The 27,269-nt window shown below is 38.4% G+C and overlaps 1 protein-coding gene across 1 annotated transcript in view; it reads right to left on the bottom strand.

The window, feature by feature from the left end:
* The window catches only part of ZNF143 (zinc finger protein 143), an 87,259-nt gene that overhangs the window by 35,483 nt on the left and 24,507 nt on the right, over positions 1 to 27,269 (bottom strand). The window contains exons 7-11 of the mRNA XM_007955032.2: positions 21,698 to 21,817; positions 18,783 to 18,858; positions 18,089 to 18,214; positions 13,938 to 14,117; positions 7,683 to 7,910 (exon numbers count right to left, since the gene is read on the bottom strand). Coding sequence (XP_007953223.1) covers positions 7,683 to 7,910; positions 13,938 to 14,117; positions 18,089 to 18,214; positions 18,783 to 18,858; positions 21,698 to 21,817 — 730 coding nt within the window. The remainder of the gene's footprint in view (positions 1 to 7,682; positions 7,911 to 13,937; positions 14,118 to 18,088; positions 18,215 to 18,782; positions 18,859 to 21,697; positions 21,818 to 27,269) is intronic.

Here is a 27,269-nt window from a genome sequence, read left to right as displayed (position 1 = left end):
AGCCAAATCAATACTTGTCTCTACCTATCCAGCAGTGTGCCCTCGCCTCCTCTCCCATCCATCCCTGGTAACCAACAAAGAAAGCTTCCTTCCATATACAAACCTTTCCTTGACTTTTTATAATAGTGAACTAATGCAATATTTGTCCTTCTGTGATTGACTTATTTCACTCAGCATAATGTCCTCCAAGTTCATCCACATTATGCAGTGTTTTGCAGAGTCTGTATTATGCTTTGGTGTTGCATAGTATTTTATTGTGTGTATGTATGATAGTTTGATTATCCATTCTTCCAATGATAGGCACTTAGGCTTCCATCTCTTTGCTATTGTGAACAGTGCTGTGACGAACATGGCTGTTCATGTATCTGTTCTTGTCCTGGCTCTCACTTCTTCAGGATATATACCTAGTAAAGGGACTGCTGGATCAAATGGTATTTCTAATTCCAACTTTTTAAAGAATCACCATACTGCTTTCCACAGTGGTTTTATAATTTTACAGTCCTACCAGTAATGTATGAGAGTCCCAATCTCTCCACATCCCCTCCAGCATTTGTTATTTTCTGTCTTGTTGAATTTTGCTATTAGTACTAGGATGACACTAATAGCAAAGTTCAACAAGATACCTCATTGTTGTTTTGATTTTCATCTCTCTAATGGCTAATGATCGTGAACATTTCTTCATGTGTTTGTCGGACACCTGATTATCTTCTTTGGTGAAGTGTCTATTCATGTCTTCTGCCCAATTTTAAACTGGATTGTTTGTCTTTTTGTTGTTCAGGTGTTGGAATTTTCTGTAAATTGTAGAGGTAAGTCCCCTGTCTAGTATGTCACTGCTGAAAATTTTTCCCAATCTGTAGGTTCTCTTTTGACTCTTTTGGAGAAGTCTTTTGAAACACATATAAAATTAATTTTTAGAAGATCCCAATCATCTAGGTTATTTTCTGCTGTTTGTGTATTTTGTGTGTTGCTTTATAGTCTATTTATGCCATAAATTAGGGCCCCTAAATTTTCCCCTATTTTTTTCCTTGAGGAACTTTATAGTTTTAGGTTTCATATTTAAGTCTTTGATCCATCTGGAGTTAGTTTTTGTGTATGGTGTGAAGTATGGATCTTGTTTCATTCTTCTGCAAATGGACATCAAGTTTTTTTTTGGACATCCAGTTTTGCCAGCCCTATTTGTTAAAGAGGGAGCTCTGGTAGCGTAGTGCCTAAGGCACTTGACTGCTAATAAGAAGGCTGGCAGTTCAAACCCACCAGCCACTCCTCGGAAGGAAGATGGGGCAATCTACTTCCGTAATGATACTGCCTCAGCAACCCAAAGAAGGGTCGCTGTGAGTTGGGTCCGACTTGACGGCACATAACAACAACAACAACAACAACATTTGTTATAGAAACTATCTCTTTCCCATTTAATGGATTTAGACCCTCTGTCAAAAATTGGCTGACCTTAGGTCGATAGATCTATTTCTGGGTTCTCAATTCAATTCCATGGGTCTATCTGTCTGTCACCATACTGATAACAGGCTGTTTTGAGAACTGTGGCTCTACAGTAGGTTGTGAGATCCCGGAGAGTGAGACCTCCAACTCTGTTCTTCTACTTTAATAGTGCTTTGCTTATCCAAGGTCTCTTTCCTTTCTGTATAAAATTAGTGATTGGTTTTTCCATATCCTTAAAGAATGTTGATGGGATCTTGATTGGGATTACATTGAATGTATAAATTGCTTTGGGTAGAATTGACATTTTCACAATGTTCAATCTTCCTATCTACGAGCATGGTATGTTCTTCCATTTATGCAGATCTCTTATGGTTTCTTGAAGTAGTGTTTTATAGTTTTCTTTGTACAGGTCTTTTGTGTCCCTGTTAAGATTTATTCCCCAGTATTTTATTTTATTGGTAGCTATTGTAAATGGTATTGATTTCCTTTTCAGCAATCTCTTTACTGGTGTAGAGGAATCCAACTGCTTTTATATGTTGCTCTTGTATCTTGCCACTATGCTAAATCTCTCAATTAGTTGCAGTAGTTTTCTTGCTCAGTCTCGGGTTTTCTACGTGTAGGATCATATCATCTGCAAATAGGAACAGTTTTACTTCTTACCAATTTGGATGCCTTTGGCTTCCCTTTCTTGCCTTATTGCCCTGGCTAGAACTTCCAATACAATGTTGAACAGAAGTGGTGACAGAGGGCATCCTTGTCTGGTTCCTCTTTGTAAGAAGAATGGTTTCAGTCTCTCTCCATTGAGAATAATGCCCTTTATTATGTTGAGGAATTTTATATCTATTCCTATTTCTCTGAGAGTTTTTTATTTTTTAATCAGGAATGGGTGTTGGATTTTATCAAACACCTTTTCCGCATCGACTGATATGAGCATGTGGTTTTTTTCCTTTATTTTACTTATGTGATGGGTTATGTTCCCTGTTTTTCTAATGTTGAGCCATCCTTGCATACGTGATATGAACCCTACTTGGTTAAAATATATATTTTTGATAAGTTGTTGGAGTCTGTTAGGTAGGATTTTTTCCCTGCCCTTTGCTTCAAAAGACCTTTTTTATTTATTTGGTGACAAAACCCAGGAATGAACCAGCAAAAGACCTTTTAAAATTATTAAGGAGCAAAGATGTCACTATGAAGAGACGAAGGTGTGTACTGACTAGAATTTTGTGACGATTTTTGCATCTATATTCATGAGGGATTACTGGCCTGTAGTTTTCCTTTTTAGTGATCTCTTTGCCTGATTTTGGTATCAAGGTTATGCTTGCTTCATAAAATGAATTTGGGAGGAATCTATCCTTTTCTACGTTCTGGAATAGTTGAGTAGTACTGGTGTCAGTTCTCTGAGCATTTGGTAGAATTCTCCAGTGAAACCACTGGCCCAGGACTTTTTTTGTTGGTAATTTGTTTTATGACTTGTTCAGTATCTTTTTTTGTTATGAGTCTGTTCAAATTTTCCACCCAGTCTGTGTTAGCTTAAGTAAGTAGTATGTTTCTAGAAACCTGTCCATTTCTTCTAGACTTTCAAATTTGTTGGAGTACAGAGTTTCATAGTATCCTGATATTATTCTTTTAATTTCTGTTGATTCTGTTGTGGTATCACCCATTTCATTTCTTATTCATGTTATTTGTATTCTCTTCCTCTTTTCCTTTGTTAAGTTTGCTAATGGTCTGTCAATTTTATTAATCATTTCTAAAAATGAACTTCTAGTTTTGTTGATGTTTTCTATTTTCTGTTTCATTTATATTTGCTTGAATCTTTATTATTTCTTTTCTTCTGGTGACTGTCAGCATTTTTTTTGCTGCTCTTTTTCGAACTGTTGGAGATGTTGGGTTAAGGTGTTGATTTCGGCTCTTTCTTGATGTGTGCATTTATTGCTATAAATTGTTCTCTGATTACTGCCTTTGCTGTGTCCCAAAGATTGTGGTATGCTCTGTTTTCATCCTCATTTGATTAAAGGAATTATTTCATTTTTCAGTTCTATTATCCAGTCGTTTTTAAGGAGGGTGTTGTTTGGTTTCCATGTGTTTGCTCTTTTTCCGCTGATCTTCCTATTGTTGATTTCTAATTTTACAGCATTGTGATCTGAGAAGATGCTTTGCAGTATTTCAATGTTCTTAAATTTATTGAGGCTTGCCTTCTGGCTTAACACAGGGACTATCCTGGAGAATGACCCATGTGCACTGGAAGAGAATCTATATTGTGCTGTTGTTGAGTGAAGTGCTCTGAAGATTTCTATGAGGTCAAGTTGGTGGGTTGTATTGTTTACTTCTTCTGCATTTTTGTTGAGTTACTTTCTAGTTGTTCTATCTTTGATTCAAAGCAGTATATTAAAGTCTCCTACTATTACTGTAGAGTCATCTATGTGTCTTCTCAATTCTATTAAAGTCAGATTTATGTATTTTGGGGATCTCTCATTGGGTGTGTATATATTTATTGTGGTATGTCCTCTTGTTCATTCAATCCTTGAATCATTATATTATGTCCTTCCTTGTCTCTTACGGTGATTTTTGTCTTAAAGTCAGTTTTATCAGAAATTTATATTGCCACTCCTGCTCTCTTTTGATTGCCATTTTGCTTGATACATGCTTTCCCAAACTTTTAGTCTATTTTTGTCTTTGTCTCTGAAGTCTGTCTCTTGTAGACACCATATTGATGGGTTATGTTTTCTTATCTAGTCTGTAACTCTCTGTCTCAAGTGGTGCATTTAATCCACTTACACTCAGTGTAATTACTGACAAGTATGAATTCATTGCTGTCATTTTGTTAAGTGTTTTTTCATGGTGTTCCCAATTTCTTTGTTCCATGTAATTTTCTGTGCTGACATGATTTTGTTTATGAACCATGTTATCATTTCCTTCGTTGCTATTGTTTTAGTATTTGGTAAATATTTGTGCTTGTCCTCATATTTTATTTTAATGTAAAGGTTTATTATTTCTGAGGTTACCCTGTGATTTATGATTTTCTTCCCAAGTTTAAAACTGTCTATTCTATCTCAAAATTGTCTTGACTTCCTCACCATTTAGAAATTCTGTAAATACACTATTTATTCCCTCATTTTGGTTTGTAATTGTCCTCATTTGCTAATTTATGTCTCTGGTTCCCTGTTTATGGTCTTGTAAGCATATCTGATGTTGGATACTTTCATAACTGGGTTTTTGGATTATGTCCTCATGTGTGTTAATGGTTAGTTGTCGTTTGCTGTTGTTGGTTCTCTGTCTAAATGACTTCCTTTACCATCTCTTATAAGGTTGGTCTAGTTTTAATAAATTCCTGTGATTTCTGCTTATCTGGAAATGTCCTAATTTCATCATCATATTTGAGGGCCAATTTTGCTAGGTATATAATTCATGATCAGAATTTTTTTTCTTTCAAAGTTTTATATATATCATCCCATTGCCTTCTCACCAGCATAGTTTCTGCTGAGAAATCAGAATTTAGTCTTATTGGTCATCCTTTGTAGGTAACTTTTTGTTTTTCCCATGCTGCTTTCAGGATTCTTTGTCTTTGGTTTTGGAGAGCTTGATTATAATACATCTTGGTGATTTTCTTTTGAGGCCTATCCTATTTGGGATTTGTTAAACTTCTTCAATGGATATATTCTCATCTTTCATCATATTAGGGAAATTTTCTTCCAACAATTCTTCGACAATTTTCTCTGTGGTTTTTTCTCTTGCTCTTCTGGAACTGTGATTACACATACGTTATTCCTCTTGATGGTATCCCATATGAAGCTTAGGTTTTCTTCATTTTGTTTTTATTTATTTTCAGATTGATCCCTTACCAAAGTACGACTGAGGTATTTGTCTTCATATAGACCAGAATGAAATTCCTGCCAGTCCAGAAGGTGGGTGATATAAGAGTAACAAGGAGAATATCACACCTTTCTAGTCATCAGCCTCCAGTGTGTTTGCTTGGGCTGTCTTTGGCAAGCGGAGCCTATTTTGAGGTCTGTGGAATCTGAGTGCTGCCACTTTAAATATCCAAAATGACTGCACTGCTTGTAAATATTTTAAATGGCTGTGCCCTCCAGACAGCCTAAAGTCCACAGCACAGTTTATTTCCTTTCTTGTTGTTTCTCTTTTTTTTGTTGTTTCTCTTTTTAGTTGTCACCCACTAGTGCTGTTGTCCATGCAGCCCTTGGTGAGCAGGACCGATTTTTGTTACTACCCAAGTTTTAACACCACTTGTAAATATTCAAAGTGGCTGTGCCTCAGGGTAGCTGGCATCCCACAGCTCCTTTTGTCTCCTTATTCACTGTTTTCATTCAGGTTCTTCTACTAACTGGTATTTATTCCACTTCTGTATCCTTCTTTTCAAAGCTCAGGGCTCCAGGATTATTTTCTGCATCTATGTCAATTGGTTTCTCTTTTCCTTGTTGAAGAGGGTCTGTGTACCTTGTCTGTTTATTCTGCTCCCTTACTGGAAGTCTTCAACTAAATGATTTCCAAAGCTTTATTATCAGTTATTAAAAATGAAAAAAGATATCTTCTTTGAATTTTTCAATCTTCTTAATTTAGGAAGTACTCAATGAAACTCTAAGACTATGTATTATATCTTTTTTTTTCTTTTTTAACAAAAGCTTTTTTACTTCCTTTAGCTACTTTCTGTTTAAGATGATGAGTTATTTAACTGATGTCTAGAATCTAATACTCTAAATGTTTTCCTAAGAGTTTATTTCCATTGAAATGAATGTTTTTGACTCCTACAACACTACTGACAGCACTTGAATCAACAAAGAGTTATTTGAGAATGCATGACAGCTCTCATAATTAAGACCAACATACTTAACCCAGCTGCAAGGTCCTGCTGACCTCACTTCACTCTCCAGCCTCATTTCACATCACTTTTCCTGGCAGTCCTGTGGCACTGGCTACGTTTCTTTCAGTCTATCCAAGTTACTTTGCTCCCTCCAACCTCAGGCTTTTTGCATGTGCCTTTCCCTCTGGAATGTTCTCTTGCCTATGTTCCCTCCTCCCCAACCCTATCTCTTCACCTAGTTTACCCTTACTCACCCTCTAGATCTCTGGTCAAAAATTATTTCCTTGGGGAAAGCCTTCTCTGACCCCTCAGTCTAAATTAAGTTTCCTTTTCACACATTCCAGATATAAATTATATGTTTGCATGATTATTTGATTTATCATAAGTTCCTTGCTTTACTCGTGTCTGGTACAAAGATGCTAAATACATATTTTGGAGTGAATGAAAGAGAGAAAGAAAGAAAAGGGAAGAAAGAGAGAGATTACGAGGGAAGAAAGGAGGCAGACAGAAGGAATGAAGAATCAGCTGCAAGGGGTAGCAGGATAAAGCACACACAGCTAAGATTGTCAGGAAAGGAGCAACTCAAAATTTGCAAATGTTAAGGGTGATGGTATAATTTGGGACTGGGTAAGGGTGATGGTTGAATGTGATGAACATAACTAACAATACTGAACTGTACATGTGAAGACTGTTGAAATGTCAAATGTTTTATTACTAATAAAAAAGGGAGGACTGCAAAAACAGTATCTGAAATCATCAGTAAAAAAGCATCAGTTCAAAATATTCTTAAAGAACCAGAAGAACTAGATGGTACCCAGCTACCACTGTCAACCACTTGGAGGAGGATCTATGTAGGAGATCCTGGATAGAGTTGGAAAACAATGTGTAACAAAACTCAGAATCATTTTTGGGGGGGAGGACCAGGTGTACTGGTCTGATAGAGCTTAATGGCTCCTAACTGCCCTTCAGGTCTGGAAATGAACCCACTCCTATGGCTTCCAGCCAAATAAAAGACAGGCATATGAGGTGAACATATTTACTATGTAGATAAATTCCTTGGAGTGAACAATCATGGGAAAATAGAAGCACTATGTATGCACAGGGACACAACTCAGGGGGCAGGAATGCATGGAGGGATGGACACAGGGAAGAGGTAACTATGGGGAGGAAGTGGGAGGGGAGCTGTTGCATTGTGGTAAATTGTAGTCATTGTTATGAAACAAAATATATGTAAACTGCTGTACAGAAAGTGAATTTGCTCTGTAAACTTTCACCCAAATTACAATAAAAAATAAAATAAAATTCTAAAAAGAAAAAAATCTTAAAGAATAAAAACTTTATGATTTAGGAAAATGCTGTGAATCATAAACTATGTTCATAACTGTTGGTTCTCAAACACAAAGACACATCCCTGTACAAAAACCCTCACCTGGGGGAGGCTCAAAGAAGGCTTCCTGCTCCTCCTCGATGGGCTCAGTGTCATTGTGGGCAGTCCGTTTGTGCATAGCCAGCGTGGAGATCTGCTTATATGTCTTCCCACAGTGGTTACAGTTGTAAGGTTTGGAGTGAGTATGAACGACGTGGTGCTTGTACAAGCTGGAATATTCTGTAAACCTTTTGTCACAACCAGGGACTGTGCAAACATATGGCTTTTCCCCTAAGAAAAGAACAACACCCCCCAAAAAATCAACTTTTACATATGAATGTCATAATCATTTCACATACAACAACCCTGCCCCCTTCTAACAGAAAAAGTAAATCGTTGCCAAATTCCTTCCTTTTTGGCATGAGGTCTCACACAAGAAAAAGACTTCCTAACTATGATTTTTGCTTGGCTCAAAAGGCAGTCTGCATCCTGAGTGTTGTCCCTGTGTACCCAAGTAATCCATGTTCCCTTAATTTTAAGGGATTAGAAAACAAGGATGGAGATGTTGCTCAGTTTAAGTTTTGATGAAACTGAAACTTCTTGTTTCCTCTATCTATATGACTCAAATATCCTAAATGATACTATGCTAATAATAATAATAAATGCAATTATTACTATAATTAATGCCACTTACTCTAAGAATTTTAGAAGCATAATAAAAAAGGGTTTTCTAAAAAGCCTATCAGACATAATAAGACACATCATTGTATCTAAAAGGACATGTATGTTTCATATTAACTTCACTTAACTTCTTGTATCCAATCAACAGCTACTGAGTATCCATTAAAAACAAATAGGCAATACAGAGGGAAGTGAAAATTCTATTCTTTTTTCCATGAAGCAATCTGACAGCAATATAGGCAATAATATATTTTTAAGAACTTTTTATTATTGAACATTTCAAACACATTCAGAAATACAGAGAAATAGTATAATAAACCCTCAGGTTCCAATTATCTAACTTCAACAATGATCTTATTTCAGGTAATCTTGTTTAATTTATTCACCACACATTTCTTCCTTCCCCCACTCTGAATTTTTCGGAAATAGCTCCAGATAGCATCCCATTTCATCTGTAATTTTTTTAAACACCTGTAAAAATTTCAGACTGTACATCAGAAAGATGGATTTGTAAAAAATGGAATGTAAACAAAATTAATAATACCGACTGAATTATCATGAAATATTTAAATAATGTTAATATATGCTGAGGGAGGAGTGGGAACTAAATCTGAAGAGAAACCAAAACAAATTAAATTAGTTTAAATGAATACTATTCACATTGAAGCACTTGACTGCTAACCAGAAGGCTGGCAGTTCAAACCCACCAGCCACTCCTTGGAAGGAAGGTTGGGCAATAATCTACTTCTGTAGTGATACTGCCTCAGAAACCTAAGGAGGGGTAACTATGAGTTGGCTCTGACTTGTGGGCACATAACATCATTTAGGCTAGAGCATACAACTACCACCAGATGGCACCCAAACACAGTAAAGTCAAGAATGGATTAAAAAAAAAAAAAACTCGCTGCCTTCGACTTGATTCTACTCGACCCCTTTGGGTTTCCAAGGTGGTATCTCTACAGAAGTAGATTGCCTAATCTTCCTTCCCAGGAGTGGCTGGTAGGTTTGAACCAGCAGCCTTCTGGGTTAGCAGTCAAGTGCCTTAGGTACTACGCCACCATAGCTCCCAAGAATGGATTTGTTGTTATTTGCCGTCGAGTCAGCCCTGACTCATAGTGACCCCTCCTTGGGTTTCTGAGGCGGTATCACTACGGAAGTAGGATTGCCCAACCTTCCTTCCGAGGAGTGGCTGGTGGAGTTGAACAGCCAGCCTTCTGGTTAGCAGTCAAGTGCCTTAGGCACTATGCTACCAGAGCTCCTAAGAATGGATTGTTGTTGTTGTTATGTGCCATCGAGTCGGCCCCCTCCTTGGGTTTCCGAGGCAGTATCACTACGGAAGTAGGATTGCCCAACCTTCCTTCCGAGGAGTGGCTGGTGGGTTTGAACCGCCAGCCTTCTGGTTAGCAGTCAAGTGCCTTAGCCACTATGCTACCAGAGCTCCCAAGAATGGATTAGGATTAGGATTGTGCTTTTGAGAAACCTGACGGCTAGCTGCATAGCTTCTCCTGAGTCACTTGATTAACCTCATAAGAATGGACTGTGATTTATATAGCTGAATATTTAGACACCACCTATAGCATTACAGTAGGCATATTATCTACTTGGTGATCAATAATATTTTCTTCTGGCCCAGACCTGCTGTCTGTGAAGGACCCCTGGTAGCACAGTGGTTAAGAACTTGGCTGCTAGTTGACAGGCCAGCGTTTCTAACCTAGCAGCTATGCTGGAGAAAGATGCGGCAGTATGCTTCCATAAAGATTAACCCCCACCAAACCCACTGCCATCGAGTGGATACTGATTCATAGTGACTCTACTGGGCAGCGGAGAAACTGCTCCGTAGGGTTTCCAAGGGTGTAAATCTTTCGGGAAGCAGAATGCTACATCTTTCTCCTGTGGAGCAGCTGGTGGGTTCAGACCTCAAACTTTTGGTACACCAGGGCTCCTTTCATAAATACTACAGCCTTGAAAACCCTATGAACAGTTCTAGTCTCTGCAACAGAATCAAATTGATGACAGCAGGGTTTACTTTCTCTATGTATCAATGATTCTTAACCTTGTCTATGTATAAAATACCTGGGGAGCTTTTACCATGCCCAAGATTCACCCCAGTCCAATTATGTTAAAATCTTTGCAGACAGATGCTGGGGAATCAATCTATTTTAAAATGCACAGTCATATGTGAGAGCACTGCTCTACCTGAATGCCCCCACAGACCATCAGCATGGCAAAACTTAATGTAGCCATCCTTCTTATTGGAATCTGTTTGCCCTGTACAACATGTTGAATGGCAAACTATATTCCATAACTTTAAATGAGAAAAATAATATTTTCCTAGCCCACCCCAAAACCCTAGCTAATTTTTTCAAATATCACAAAAAGGCTCTTAAGCACCCAAGTTATGATCAAGGATGTCTGTATAATACAAAGCACTTAAAACACCAATTACCTAATGATTTAATATCCAGTGAATTTATTAGTGGGTGTGAGGGGTCGCTATGAGTCAGGGCTGACTCAACGGCACATAACAACAACAACAACAACATGTTTGTGTGCAGTATACAGTGACACTGCAGCACAGTGAATTACTGAAGCCGTGGTCTTTGTGACTACCACCAGATTGCTGGGTGAGGTGATACAAATAAGGTGTGTAGAATGTGATGTGACTGGTTAGTTTCGCTATGCCACTGGGCTTAAAGGAGCCTTCCTAGAGGCAGAGAGGGGATCTCACTGCCATCAGGAGAGAATAGCTGGAGGTATAGCGGAGCGGAGTGTGTCCTTGGACCCGAGATCCCTACTCTGGACCTCCTCAGCAGAGACGCCTGGCTGAGAGACGGCGGCAATGGAAGCAAGAGGCATGAGATAGAGCAGCGGGCTTGCCTGGTCCGCAGAAAGAGAAAGCTAAGTGCCTCTGGGCAGAAGACTTGCTGGAGGAATGGGGTTCATTAAGTGTACCTATTGGCAGAGCTAAAAGAGCTTTGTAACACACTTGCCTGAGTAGGGCAGAGGCCAGGCCAAGAGGCCAAGGGGTAAAAAGGTGTGCCTTAGAGCACACCAGAAGGGAGACTGTCCTGACTGAAGAGCTGTATCCTGAGGACATTCTTGAACCTGAATTGTAGCCTGTTACTTCCCTAAAAAACCCCATATTCTTGAGTATTGTCTATGAGTTCTGTGTGGCCACTGCAATGAATCATCAAACCCAGCAGAGAAGTAGTGAGTGCTGTGAGAAGGATAGCTAGTGTCAGAGTTAGTAAAAAGGCTGGAGGGTGGCATTTGTATGGCCTCATAGAAATAAGACTTGATGGTGACTCTGTTTCCCCCTTGTGAAGTGGGAGGAGGTCAGAAGATGACACCCCCATGCCCTTTTTGTAGATACTCAACAACAATAACAAAAAAAAACTCACTGCCATGGAGTTAACTCTGACTCATAGTGACCCCCATTGGGTTTCTAAGGTGGTAAATCTTTACGGAAGTAGATTGCCCTATCTTCCTTCCATGGAGCGGCTGGTGGTTTTGAACCACAACCTTCTGATTAGCAGTCAAATGCCTTAGGCACTGTACCGTACACCAGAGCTCCTTCAGTGATACTTTGTTGTTGTTATGTGCCGTCGAGTCAGCCCCGACTCATAGCGACCCCTCCTTGGGTTTCCAAGGCAGTATCACTACGGAAGTAGGATTGCCCAACCTTCCTTCCGAGGAGTGGCTGGTGGGTTTGAACTGCCAGCCGTCTGGTTAGCAGGCAAGGTGATACTACGTAGTATCAGTGATACTACGTAGTATCAAATAGGCATTATGTTTTTATTCTCCACTCCAAACATTCACTATAATTAAAAAATAAAATATCTTAAAGGTACAAAATGTATGCAAATTGTAATAGCAAAATATAATGTTTCCTTCTTATCTATGGTTTTTTCTAGGCCTTTTAAGCTTTCACAGGTTCTTCCACTTTCTAATATGATAACTTTAATTAATATTGGGAGATAATTAGCAATGTGTACTACACTTACACAAAATAAGCATGAAACTCAACTGTATCAGAAACATGACTTCAGTGCCTTCTATGTCCTCTCATTCAGACCTACACATAACATTTTTTCCTTGCACGGAAAAATGAATGCACATGTGAAATTTATTATAGTGGGCTTTTAATTTAGATCACAAATATTAAGCAATAATTTCTCAAATCATTATAACATACAGACGGTTAAGAGTTCAGAAGATGAGGTAATACTCAGAGATCGCTATCTTTCCTCTCCAACCTGCTTAGCCTCAACTAAGTATTATCATCTAACCTATCACTCAAGCTAGAATCCCTCCTTTTTACTTCCAATGACCAACTTGGTCATGAAGTCCTTTCAATACCTCTTCAATGCCTTTCATTTATATCCTTTTCCATTTAACTCCACCTTGAAAATTCTAACAATCTATAACCAGTTTCCTTTTAATTTTTCTATATTATTGCCCGAGTGACTTCTAAAAAAGAAAATTTGCTTTAAATCCTCTTAAACCTTCTGCCCATGTTGTTGCTGTTGTTTGTTATGTGCTGTGGAGTCATCTCCGACTCACAGTGACCCCTCCTTGAATTTCTAAGGAAGTATCTCTTTGGAAGTAGATTGCCCAATCTTACTTCCAAAGGAGTGGCTGGTGGGTTTGAACCACCAACCTTCTGGTTAGCAGTCAAGTGCCTTAGGCACAAGGCCATAGCAGATTTCAAATCTGTTAATGTACTCTTTTCAAAGGAAAGGGATTTTTACAAGTCCCTAAAAAATATTTCCAAAGATCCCCAGGGGTCTGCTAGGGAATGCAGCCTGAGAAACACTGACTTAAGCAACTCAAGTTCCATTCTGTGAAAATATCATTCGTGTATTACCACCACTTTTAGTACCAGTAATAAAAACAATATATTAAAAAATTTCTTATAAAACTAATGCACGTTCTGCTCTATGCTTCTCTTGTCCCCCTTTCTAGATGCACAGACCACTACTCTTCCTTCTGCCTGGCAGGCTCCTTAGCACATAGTTTATGAAACACCCTTAGCACAACAAATAAGGCTCTGCCTACGCCTCCAACTTTGCTTCATACCACTCTTCTACACATGCTCTATGTGCCAGTCACATAGAACCACTCAATGTTCTTCAGATATGTCATGTTTTTCAAACCTTTGTGCCTTTACCCATGACCTTTCCCCTGCCAGGAATCCCTTCCTTATACTTAGCAAACTTCAGAATTCAATCTGAAAGTCAAATTCTCTTGTTGAGTCATCCCTGCATGCTTCTCCCATTCCGTAGAGGTGGCTACCATCCTTGCTCCTCCCACAGCAGCTTGCTCATATACCTGGAGACACTCTGCAGCAACTGCTTCTCTACTATCTCTTTGCCCAGCTAGACTGTCCCTGACAATGTCTTATCTGTCTCTGTATTTCTGATTCCCAGCAGTAAATGCTCAATAACTGTCTGGTGACAAAATGATGTTATGAATACCAAGGTGATTTTCTTTTAAGTTGCTTGATTCTTTTCTATCATGCCAAGTGGTAGGAAGGAGGGAATAGGTTAGCAAGAAATGGTTAGAGAAAGAGGCAGGAGTTAAATTTATTGAAACTTGAAAGATAGGAAACCAGCATCAGAAATCAGGGACTGTTACCTGTGTGTATTCGCACATGGTTTTTATAATTTGTTGCACTGGCAAATGCTCTCCCACATCCTGGTTCTGTGCAATAATAAGGTCTTTCTCCTGTATGTGTCCTAATATGCACTTTTCTGATATTTGATGTTGTAAAGGATCGACCACAGCCTTCAAAGGGACATTTAAAGGGCCTTTCTCCTGAAAACACAAGAGTAATAAATTAGATGGTACAAAAATACACTGAAAATTGAAATATCTTATCCATCAATTCTGCCTAGGATTATGCTCAAGACTCTAGCTTCCCTTTCAGGATCCTCACCCCCACTCTCTACCCCTGTAAACAGCATCTTCTAATCTAAACTTAAATTCACATATTGTTGTTGTTAGGTACTATGGACTCATAGCAACCCTACATACAACAGAATGAAACACTGCCTCGCCCTGCACCATCCTCCCAATAACTGCTACATTTGAGGCCACTGTTGCAGCCACTGTGTCAATCCATGTCATTGAAAGCCTTCCTCTTTTTTTGTGACCCTTTGCTTTACCAGGCATGATACCCTTCTCCAGGGACTGGTCCCTCCTGATAACATGCCCAAAGTACGTGAGACGAAGTCTCGCCATCCTTGCTTCTAAGGAGCATTCCGGCTGAACTTCTTCCCAGACAGAGAAGAGATGAGACTTCTTTTAGATTGATTTATTGAATAAATTTCTCACAAGGATCAAAGATTCCTGCTCCTTTAGATTTAATACTTGAGGGCAGAAATCTTTTGGAATGGTTTCTACCAACAGGGAAACAATTTCAGCTGGCCAAAAGACAAATAACAAACCTCAAGTTATATTTATAGGTAAATATCACTATCTATCAATCAATCAAGAGAGATTTTTTTGTGTCCCAGAAATTTTTGGTTGAATTCAAGCTCATTTTAGAAAAGTGCACATGGGAATATCTAAATATTCAGAAGTCATCAGTGATTATAAGAATCGTAAAGATGGATCATCCAGATGGGCATAAAGAAAAATGAGTTGAGAAAAGCAGAGAAAGAAATACAGGAAATATTAAAGAAAAAAGCTTGCAAGCAGCCAACCAAAGCACAACAATTGCCCTCTTTTTGCCTGCAACAAAAGAGGAAGAAGGATAGTCAGGAAAAGAGGATATGAAATGTGTGGCTAATTGCCTCCATGTGACCAGAAAAACTGGATGGTGCCAAGCTACCATTAAAGAACATTTAGATCAAAGATTCTACAGAAGAATCCTGATCAAAAAGGGGAAAATGCAGAATAGAATTTCAAATTGTCATGGCTTCCAGACTTTCTAGAGCCATGAAAGTTGAATGAATCCCTGAAACTACTGCCCTGAGGTTATCTTTAAACCTCAAACCAAAAATACCCCCTGAAGTCATCTTAAAACTGAACAGCAGTTTACCTTAACTAGTAAAAAGGGTCTGCATTGAGCATTATACTATTTTAAGAACTACCTATATGGGATCAAACTGACAATAGCAACTTGAAAGATTAGACAGGAACCTTAAAAGACAGTGAATTTATGTTAGTGGAGGAGGAATAACTCAGGAAAGGAGAGTGAGAACAGTTGCACAATTCAGAGAATATAATCAATGCCACTAAATAGTTCATGCAGAAACTTGAACTGGTCTATGTTTTGCTGTGTATATGCTCAACAACAAAATAAAGTGAAAGAAATATAAACAAAAACTAGTCAAGAATAAGAATTAAGTTAAAATAACCATAACCAAAACCAAATCTGTTGCCATCAAGTCAATTACAACTTAGGGAGACCCCATGCATTTCAGAGTAAAACTGCCCCACAGGATTTTCTTCACTATAAACTTTAGGGAAGCAGATTGCCAGGCTTTTCTTCCGTGGCACTACTGGGTTAGAATAATCAGTCTTCTGGTTAGCAGACAAACACACACCATTTGCACCAGCCAGAGACCTTTTTAGAACTCTGTTGTTGTTGTCATTATTATGTGCCGTCGAGTCGGACCCAACTCATAGCAACCCCTCCTTGGGTTTCTGAGGCAGTATCACTACAGAAGTAGACTGCCCCATCTTCCTTCCAAGGAGTGGCTGGTGGGTTTGAACCGCCAGCCTTCTGGTTAGCAGTCAAGTGCCTTAGGCACTACACTACCAGAGCTCCTTTTTTAGAATTCTCGAATCCCCTAAATGCTTATTTTGTATTTATTTACTTTATAGTACTTTAAAGAAAAATAATCTCTGATCTTTTTTTTTTTAATCTAGTGCCTATGCCATAATATGTATCAAAGTACTTGCTAAATGTATTACCTTTCTTACAAAAAGAAGTCTACTGTGCCTATGATATTCCTTCCATTATACTTGTTTCCTGTAAACTCAGAACCCAAAATGCTGTTTAACTGTCAGATAGGCCTTTGCTTTTGATTCCTGTGTGTTCGCTTTTAAAATGAGCTCAAATTAAAATATTTCTGGGAATGAAAAAAAAAAAAACTCTCTCCATCAAACAATAGAAATAGATATTTACCTATAAATATAGTTTTAAGTTTGTTACTTTTTTTTTTGGCCAAATGAAATTATTTCTCTGTTGGTGAAAAACATTCTGGAAGATTTCTGCCCTCATGTATAAAATTATTAAAAAAAAAAAAAAGGAGCAAGATTCTTTGATCCTTTCCTTGTGAGAATTTTATTCAACAGGTCAACCTGAGAGAAGGCTCATCTTTCTGGATCAAGATGAGCTCTGAAGTCTTCCCAGTCCTGATACACTATGATCCAAAAAACCAAACCAAACTCACTGCCTCTGAGTCAATTCAACTCATAGTGACCCCCCCCCCGGGTTTCTGAAGCAGTATCTCTACGGAAGTAGATTGCCCAATCTTCCTTTTGAGGAGTGGCTGGTGGGTTTGAACTGCCAGCCTTCTGGTTAGCAGTCAGATGCCTTAGGAACTACGCTACCAGAGCTCCTGATATACTATGATAGGCATCAACAGTTTGAATAATTCTCATCGTACTATAGATAGTACTACCCTGACTATAATACTTTGCTTGGTTTTTGCACTGAAACCACCCATATTTGTAATAGAAGCCCATTACTCAATTCAACATTATACCAATGAAAATACTTATGATTTAAAAACTGGTATATGTCCATGTGGTTTGCTGAATGAGTGCCATCAAAAGAATCACAATTCCGATGTTGTTGATAAATATTACTGGTACTAAGATTACTGGTTTTATATAGCTTTTATACAACAAGTTGGCTTTATGTAACAAATTCAAATAGAATTCATATGTATTTGGAAACATCTGGTGCTGATCAAATGGATAAAAATAAGTGTATGGATGAAATGGAGGCAGAGACTTAGAATTTGTTCCTGAACATTGTAGAGCCAACTTGGGATCATATATACACTAAAGGTTAAACCTTAATGTCTGGAAGAATCCATCATGGAAATGTGCTACACTATTTCAGTATACTTATCGGTATAGCATTTGGGGCCAAAGTTAAAACAGCATGTTTAAAACATCTATATCAAAATCTCAAACTAAATTATCTTATGCTACTACTCAGTCAACAACTTGTAACAGTAAATCTTATCAACAATTTCTGAAATTCTAGCTCTAACCCAAAGCAAATAATTACCTTTCTAGTAATACCAATTCCACAAGTAATCAAATATGAGGGAAGAGGGAAAAAGACGGGAAGGAAGAGACGGAGAGGGAGAAAAGGAAATTTAAAGGGAAAAAGAGGTAATCACAAGGAAGTAACAAAGTCTTACTTTCTGTGGGGCTTTGGGGGTTCAGATAAACTTTCTTTAGCAGCTGCCTGATGCAGGAGAAGCAGTACTAACCTGGGATGGAATTGGGTGCCTTAGGTTCTGGTCTTAGTAAATAACCTTGTTGTTCAAATCATTTCTGAAAACTGAGAGAGGTGATGGTATAGAGACACTGGTCCTACTATTTTTGGGAGATGGACCTTTTTGAGAATCTAACAAAACCAGACCTTCATTCTACAAAGCAGCATACATGCAAACACATCAAAGTGCACGCATTTTAGGGATTTAAGAGATATCCCCGATGCTGACTCTCTCAACTTTTCCAGAGATTCCCTCCCCAAGTCCTTTCCCTCCAAATTAAGAACTCTTGACTTAGATCTGATCCTCTGTTCACACCAATACCTGTATGAGTTCTGATATGTTTCTGCAGATCTCCTGAAGTTTTAAAAGATTTAGTACAATTATCTTCTGAACACCGATATGGCTTTTCTCCTGTATGAGTTCTGACATGACTCTTTAATCCATAACCTTTAAGAAAATTTTAAAAGAAACTTAATTCCATTTAATATACCCCTGTAAACATTCATACTCAGATTAAGATATAAAAATATACTGGAAAATATAGTACACACCCAGGATCTAATACTAGGCAAACAACAGAATAACTATTACAGACACTGTTCACAAGTCATGGAAGACGTGAGAAAATTTAAAGAAGAATTGAGACACAGAATAAGGAATGTAATGAAAGTCAGGAGGCCTGGTACCAGTCCTGGCCTTGCTGGATGTGTCACTGGCAAGCCCATCCCACTGCTAAGTCCCAGTTTCCCACGGTTCCCTAAGATCTGTCCCTAAGAAAGGAGAGTGTAGAGTGAAAACCACCAAAGTAAGCAGAAATAGGTTTGAGAAGAAAAATGAGAATAGAGAGAAGGTAAGAGCAGGTAAGACACGAGGCAGGTATAGGAGAAACTGAAAAGCTGATCATGTGCTTCTGCTGAATAGGACAAAGCAAGGGTCAGTTCCTGCCTTGGGCCTGTCTCTTATCAACCCCCAGGCAGAATCAAGGGACAGAAAAAAAAAGAATTCATGTCTTTACCTGTTGCAAATGCTTTCCCACAGCCAGAACGATCACACTGATAAGGCCGGTCCCCTGTGTGTGACCTCTCATGCACCTGTTATTAAAACACACACATGATTCTAGTTTCTTTAGGTGTCCCACAAGTAAATGTTTCAACATTGTTGTTGTTGTTCATCTCTGACTCACAGCGAGCCTATGTGCAACAGAAAGAAATACTGCCCGGTCCTGGGCCAGCCTCATGATCACTATTATACCACAGCCCATCACTGCAGCCACTGTGTCAATCCATCTTACTGAGGGCTTTCCCTTCTTTGGTTGACCCTCCACTTTACCAAGCATTACATCCTTCTCCAGAGAATGGCTCCTTCTGACAACATGACCAAAGCAGGTAAGACGAATTCTGGCCATTCCTGCTTTCAAGAAGCATTCCAGCTGCACTTCTTCCAGCACAGATTTGTTAGTTCTTCTGGCAGTCCATGGGACTTTCGGTATTCTTCGTCAACACCACAACTTAAAAGCATCAACCCCTCTTTGGTCTTCTTTATTCATTGTCCAGCCTTCCCATGCATATGAGATGGCTGAAAACACCATGGCTTGGGTTAGGTGCTTCTTAGTCTTCAAGGAGATATCTTTGTCCTTCAGTACTTGAAAGAGGTTTTTTTCCAACAGATCCACCCACTGTAATACGTCTTTTGATGTCTTGACTGCTACTTCCATTGGCATTGATTGTAGAACCAAGTAATATGAAGTCTTTGACAACTTCAATCTTCTCTTCATTTATCATGATGCTGCTTATTGGTCAAGTTGTGAGGATTTTTGTTTTCTTTATATTGAGCATAGTCCATACTGCAGACTGCAGTCTTTCATCTTCATAAGTAAGGTCTCCAAGTCACCCTCACTTTCAGTAAGCAAGCAAGGTTGTGTCATCTGCATATCTCAGATTGTTAATGAGCCTTCCTCCAATCCTGATGCCATGTTCTTCTTCATATAGTCCAGCTTCTTGGATTATTTGCTCAGCATACAGATCGAATAAGTATGATGAAAGGATACAACCCTGACACACTCCCTTCCTGATTTTGAACCATGCAGTGTCCCCTTGTTCTGTTCGAATGACAGCCTACTGGTCTATGAACAGGTTCCTCATGAGTACAATTAAGTGTTATGGAATTCCCAATCTTTCTCAATGTTATCCACAATTTATGTGATCCACACAATCAAATACCTTTGCACCATCAATAAAACACAAGTAAACATCTTTCTGATAGTCTTTGCTTTGAGCCAAGATCCATCATACCAGTATGATATCCCTTACTCCATGTCCCCTTCTGAATCGAGATTGCATTTCTGGAAGGTCTCTGTCAATATACTGCTGCAACTGTTTTTGAATTATCTTCAGTAAGATTTTACTTCCATGTGTTATCAATGATATTGTTTAATAATTTTCATATTCTGAGGGATCACCTTTCTTTGGAATGGGTACAAATATGGATCTCTTCCAGTCAGTTGGCCAGGTAGCTGTCTTCCAACAAACATCTTTCAACATAGATGTTTCTTTCCCCCTCCCTGCTGAATTGCTTTGTTGTTTTTATGTTTCTTTAAAACAAAATAATTTAAGTTTTCATAAAAACCACAGCCCAATAATGCTCAATAGAGATCTAAATGTTACATATTAAGAAATATAATTTAAATAAGGAACAGGAACATTTGAGATCTGAGTTTTTCTGAAGTGGTCAAAGGTGTGCATATGAAACACATACATGATGAGAAATAAGACCAAAGTATAGGGAGAAACTACACACTATTGGGTTAAGAGTATAGGCTGCCATTAGAGGGGCCTAGATGTGAGGCATGGCTTAACTACTGACTTGCAGTCTGGCGTGGGAACATACCTTCTCAAAGCCTCAAAGTCCTCTCTGTAAAGTGGGACATAATAGTATCTACCTTAGAGAGTTGCTGTGAGAAATGAATAATAATGACAATGGACTGAATTTGTTGACCCTTTTCCATATGACTTTTTTCAGAACTTTACATGTACAGTTATTAACATATTTAACAACAATCCTATAAGGGGAATATTTTTATCATTCGATTTTACAGATGAGGGCAATGAGGTACCAAGAGATCAAATAACATCAAGGTTACACACTATTAAGTAGGAGAGATGGACTCTAGGGTCAATATTCCAAACAGAGTACCTGCATACTTCCTGACACATTATAAGTTTTGAAGTTAATAAATTTTAGCTATTAGGAGTCATGGTATGCCATATTTAGCTGTAATCAAGATAAAAATACTTGACACAAATATTTGAAAGACAGGACAAATTAACCCCAGAAATCCTGGATTCTAGTGAATCACCGTTCAGAGTGATTTCACACACATCTCTCATAAAGTTACATAAATTTCACATTTGACAAAAAACTGTATTCAAATATATAAAGTACCTACTAGAATGTGACAGGTAGTATGCTAGGCATTAGGGATACAAGGATGCAGAAAACATAGCCCAAGCCCTCAAAGAGGTGAGTTTCTGAAGTCTTTATAAAGTGCCTGGTAGTCCAACAGTTAAGCGCTGGGCTAGTAATTGAGAGATTAGTGGTTCAAACTGACCAGTGCCTCTGTGGGAGAGAAGATCTGGAGATCTGTTCCTGTAAAGATAACAGTTCAGGAAAGCCTGTGGGCCATTTCTACACTGTCAATGTGATCTAGAATCAATTTCATGGCCACACAACTGCACAAAGCTGTACAGGCTTCTTTGTGACTTTGTGAGTGTGAGCCTGTGTCTGCATCTTGACAAGTGTGACAAAACAGATCACTTAAGATTTTGAATTATGGAGATTTTTCAGTGGAGTCTGAATGTCACAAATATATCATGTTAGTATTAATGCCCTAGGTTTTCTTGTAACTGGATACAGCACTTCTTTTATACATACCTTAAGATGATGAGCTGTTGTATATAATTTTCCACATCCGTCATATTCACATCGAAACGCTTTCTCTCCACTCTGCTGAGATTTGGCAGTTACTCTTGTTGTATGTCCTTGTAAGACAATCTATACAAAACAAAAAGTACTGTTAAGATTGAAATAATATAGATGAAATTACTGTTTTCAAAATAGAAAGAGAGAAGACTGCAATGTGTTTTCTCAGGCTTGGTCCATCACTTTATTAAGATTTGATCACTCTAAGTGGTTATCTGGGTTCTGACAAGCTTGCAAGTGGCCATCTAGGACACAACCATGGGTCTCTACTCACCAGGAGCAAAACAGTAAGAAGGTAACCAAAAGTTCAGTGAAGAAAAAGCCTATTCAAATCACCACCTCATCTAACCTGAGACCAGAAGAACTAGCTAGTTCCTGGCTACCACTACAAACGATTGCGACCAAGGTCACAATAGTTGGTCCCCAAAAAATTTGAGAAAAATATGGAGAACTCAATTCTCCTTATTATTTAAAAAAAAAAAAAAAGCCAGACAAACTAGACCAATAAAGAACAAAGGACTCCCAACACCACCCATTCCTGATAAAAACTCTCAGAAAAACAGGAATAGAAGGGAAATTCGTTAACATAATAAAGGGCATAAATACAACCAACAGCCAACATTATTCTCAATGGAGAGAGACTGAAACCATTCCCCTTGTGAACAGGAACCTGACAAGGATGCCCTCTATCACTACTTTTATTCAACACTGTATTGGAAGTCCTAGCCAGGGCAATAAGGCAAGAAAGGGAAGTCAAAAGCATCCAAATTGGTAAGAGGAAGTAAAACTATCCCTATGTGCAGATGATATGATTCTATACATAGAAAAACCTAAGACACTGAGAAAGAAAACTACTGGAACTAATTGAGAGATTAGACTAGTGGGAGGATACAAGATCAACATACAAAAAACAGTTGGATTCCTCTACACCAGCAAAGAGACTGATGAAAAGGAAGTACTAAAATCAATACCATTTATAATAGACACCAAAACAAATAAATATTTGGGAATAAATCTTACCAGGGACACAAAAAGGCCTGTACAAAGAAAACTATAAAATACTACTTCAAGAAATCATAAGAGATCTACATAAATGGAAGAACATACCATGCTCGTGGATAGGAAGATTGAACATTATGAAAATGTTACTACTACACAAAGCAACCTATATATTCAAGGCAATCCCAATCCAGATCCCATCAACAATCTTTAATGATATGGAAAAACCAATCACTAACTTTATATGGAAAGGAGACAGACTTTGGATAAGCAAAGCACTACTGAAGTAGAACAACAAAGTAGGAGGTCTCACACTGCCGGATCTCAAAACGTACGATACAGCCACAGTTCTCAAAACAGCCTGGTATCAGTACAGTGACAGACACATAGACCAGTGGAATAAAATTGAGAACCCAGAAATAGATCTATCAACATATGGTCAGCTGATCTTTGACAAACAGCCAAAATCCATTAAATGGGAACGAAACGGTTTCTTTAACAAATGGTGCTAACAAAACTGGTTATCCATAAAAATGAAACAAGATCCATACCCCACACCATATACAAAAGCTAACTCTAGATGAATCAAAGGCTTAAATGTGAAACATAAACTATAAAGTTCCTCAAGGAAAAAATAGGGGCAAATTTAGGGGTCCTAATTTATGGCATAAATAGACTATCAAGCATCACACAAAATACACAAACAGCAGAAGATAAACTAAATGATTGGGATCTTCTAAAAATTAAATTTTTATGTGCTTCCAAAAACTTCTCCAAAAGAGAAAAATAGAACCTACAGATTGGGAAAAAATATTCAGCAATGGTATACCTGAAAAGGGACTTATCTCTAAAATTTATAGAAAACTCCAGTACCTCAACAACACAAAGACAAACAATCTATTTGAAAAATGGGCAGAAGACATGAACAGATACCACCAAAGAAGATATTCAGGCAGCCAACAGACACGTGAAGAAATGTTCACGATCATTAGCCATTAGAGAGAAGCAAAAAAAAAAAACCAAGAATGAGATACCATCTCACCGTAGCACCAACAGCAAGGTTCAACAGGACAGAAAACAATAAATGCTGGTGAGGATGTGGAGATATTAGGACTCTAATACACTGCTGGTGTTGTTGTTCGCTGTCGAGTCGTCCCCAACTCATAGCGACCCCTCCTTGGGTTTCCGAGGCAGTATCACCACGGACGTAGATTGCCCAACCTTCCTTCTGAGGTAGGATGTAAAATGATACAGCCACTGTGGAAAGTAGTATGGCAATTCCTTAAAGAGTTGGAATTAGAAATACCATTTGATCCAGCAATTCCATGACTAGGTATATATCCTAAAGAAATGAGAGTCAGGACAAGAACAGGTATATGTACATCCATGTTCACTGCAGCATTATCACAGTAACAAAGAGATGGAAACAACCTAAGTGTCCATCAACAGAAGAATGGATAATCAAATTGTGGTACATACACACAATGGAATACTACCCAACACTAAAGAATAATAGCGAATCTACAAAAGACCACATAACATGGATGAACTTGGAGGACATGCTGAGTGAAATAAATTAATCACAGAAGGACAAATATTGTATTTTCTCACTATTATAAAAAGTAAAGGAAAGGTTTATATATGGAAGGAAACTTTCTTGTTGTTTAACAGGGATGGGAGGGGAGGGAAGGGAACACTGGCAGACAGGGAGAGACAAGTACTGATTGGGGTGAAGGGAAGGGCAATATACCAAAATTAGTGATCAACACGGTGGCAATGAGGAAGAGGAAGACATAGAGAGGTACACAGGAAGAACAGACAGCAAACATGAACCCTTTTGCATGACAGTATTGCGTTGTCAGTGATGGCAAGCATTGATCATGGGGTGGATAGATGAGTGGACAGACTGAATGATGAGGTATGTCTAGGCAGGGGGGAGTTGCCATGACCATGTACAGGGTTGGCAGATAATATTTCTACATTTGTATTTGTATGTGCTGTAAGAATGTCTGGCTTTAAAGGAACATGGAAACAATTAGTCCAAGTGACTGGAACACCATGCAATCCTCAGCCTATACAACTATGAGACCAGAAGAACTAGATGGTGCCTGGCTACCACTGTCAACTACTCAGAGGGGGGATCAATGTAGGAGATCCTGGAGAATGGGAGAACAACGTGGAATAAGACTCAAAATCATTAATAAGAAAAGGGGTTGGGCAGGTTTGCTAGTCTGATAGAGTCTGATGGAATCCTTAAGACTATGGTCCCTAGCTGCCTTTCAGGTATGGAACTGAACCCACTCCTGTGGCTTCCAGCCAAACAAAAGACAGGCATATGAGCTGAACATTTACATTAGATAGATACTCTCCTTGGAGAGATCAATCATGGCAGAATAGAAGGGCTGTGTATGATGGGAGACAGCTCAGGAGGCAGGAATACATGGGAGAGAAGGACACAGGGAAGAGGTATCTATGGGGAGGAAGTGGGAGGTGAGCTTTTGCATTGTGGTAAATCGCAGTCAATGTCATTACACAAGATGTGAGCTGCTGTATGGAAATGAATTTCCTCTGTAAACTTTCACCCAAATCACAATTATAATTTTTTGAAAAATAAAAAAGGAACAAAGGACTCCCTGAGACACTCTTTGTATCTAGAATCAAGTGTATCCCAATATCACCCTTTAGCAAAATAGCAGAGTGGCACACAAAATGAAGGATATTCTAAAATTAATACTCTACTTAAAAAACATCAGTATGAGACCAAAAGGTCAACAATTACTCAAAAGCAAAAATGAGACGATAAAGGGCAAGAAAACTAGAACACAGGAAAGGGAACAAACTAAAAATAATTAAAGGGAATGATGACACATTGTGATAAAGTAACTACCGACACTGAACAATTTGCGTGCAAACTGTCAATAGGAGCCTAACTTGCTGCATAAATTTTTACAAAACAACTCAGTAATATATTATTTAAAACACACAAAATAAGATTCTATCACTATGAGTCAGCTTAATTCTGTTCCACAGCTGAAGTTGATGACTCTCTCTGGAAATTAGCAAAAGGAGATCCAGGATAGCATGCACAGCTGGAGCCCACAGATCAACCCTCATGCTAGAAAAACCAATCCAGGTGGCATCTCTCCTATATAAGGGTACTCCTTGACATACTCAAGGTATTTTAGGACATGTGTCTTAAAAACAATGTTAAAAGCATTTTTCCCATTAGGCAAACTTAAAGAGTTTTGGTCATCTCAATCACTTGTAGAAGACATTAAAATCCATAAGACACTCATCTGTATTCAGTAGAAGATTATTTTTTGGAGACCCAACACCATGAGCATTCAAACAATAGCACTGATTTTTAAGTCTTCTTAAAGATGACCACCTACTTTAGAAATTAAGGTCTCATAAACACAGAAGAATGGCTTTTTATTTTGAGAGCCCTATTGTGATGATGTTGCAATCTGCATAGCCTGGGCTCAAAAATCAATGTGTGATTCAACAAGATAGGAAGAAACAAATGCTGGCAAGGATGTGGAGAGACAAGAACCCTCATACACCACTGGGGACTGTAAAATGGTACAACCACTGTGGAAAATGGTATGGTGCTTCTTTAAAAGGTTAGAAATAGAAATACCATTTGATCTAGCAATAGCACTACTAGGAATATTTCCTAAAGAGGTTAAGATCTGGGCGATGAATAGATACATTCACACTCATGTTCAATGTAGAACTATTTACAATAGAAAAGAGATGGAAACAACTTAAGTGGCCATCAATAAGTGAATGGATAACCAAACTATGGTACATACATACAATGGAATACTATGCAACATTTAAGAATAATGAAGAATTTGTGAATCACCTTATAAAGTGGATGAACTTTGAGGATATTATGTTGAATGAAGTAAGTCAATCACAGAAGGACAAATATTGTAAAAGTCTGTTTTTACAAAAAGTCAAGGAAAGGTTTATACAGAGAAGGAAAGTACCTTTGTCGGTTACCATGGATTGGAAGGGATGGAAGGAAAAATTGCTGGTTAGTTGAGACATGTGTTCATTTGGGTGAAGGGAAAGGCAATATAACAAAAGCATGTGACCAACGCAATATCACTAAGGAAAAGGAAGATACAGAGAAATGCACAAAAGGTAGACAATAAAGGTAAATATTATTACATATACAATATTGCATTATCAGTAACAGCAAACATTAATCTATGGGTATATACATAGGTAGACAGGCAAGAAGATCAGGTATGGGTAGGCAAATGAGAATATACCAACGGTCAAACCAAAGGTTTGACAGATGATATTCTTATATATGTATTTATTTATAACTGCTATAAAAAATATCCATATGCATTTTAGAGGTAATTTGTTGTTGTTGTTGTTGTTGTTGTTATGTGCCATGGAGTCAAACCCGATTCATAGCGACCCCTCCTTGGGTTTCCGAGGCAGTATCACTACGGAAGTAGGATTGCCCAACCTTCCCTCCGAGGTGTGGCTGGTGGGTTTGACTGCC

Source organism: Orycteropus afer, unplaced genomic scaffold, assembly GCF_000298275.1.
Source record: "Orycteropus afer afer isolate SDZICR_OR568_19922 unplaced genomic scaffold, OryAfe1.0 scaffold00014, whole genome shotgun sequence".
Taxonomy (NCBI): Eukaryota; Metazoa; Chordata; class Mammalia; order Tubulidentata; family Orycteropodidae; genus Orycteropus; species Orycteropus afer.
The sequence above is the reverse complement of the archived record's forward strand: the minus strand, read 5'-3'. Positions and strand labels throughout refer to the sequence as shown.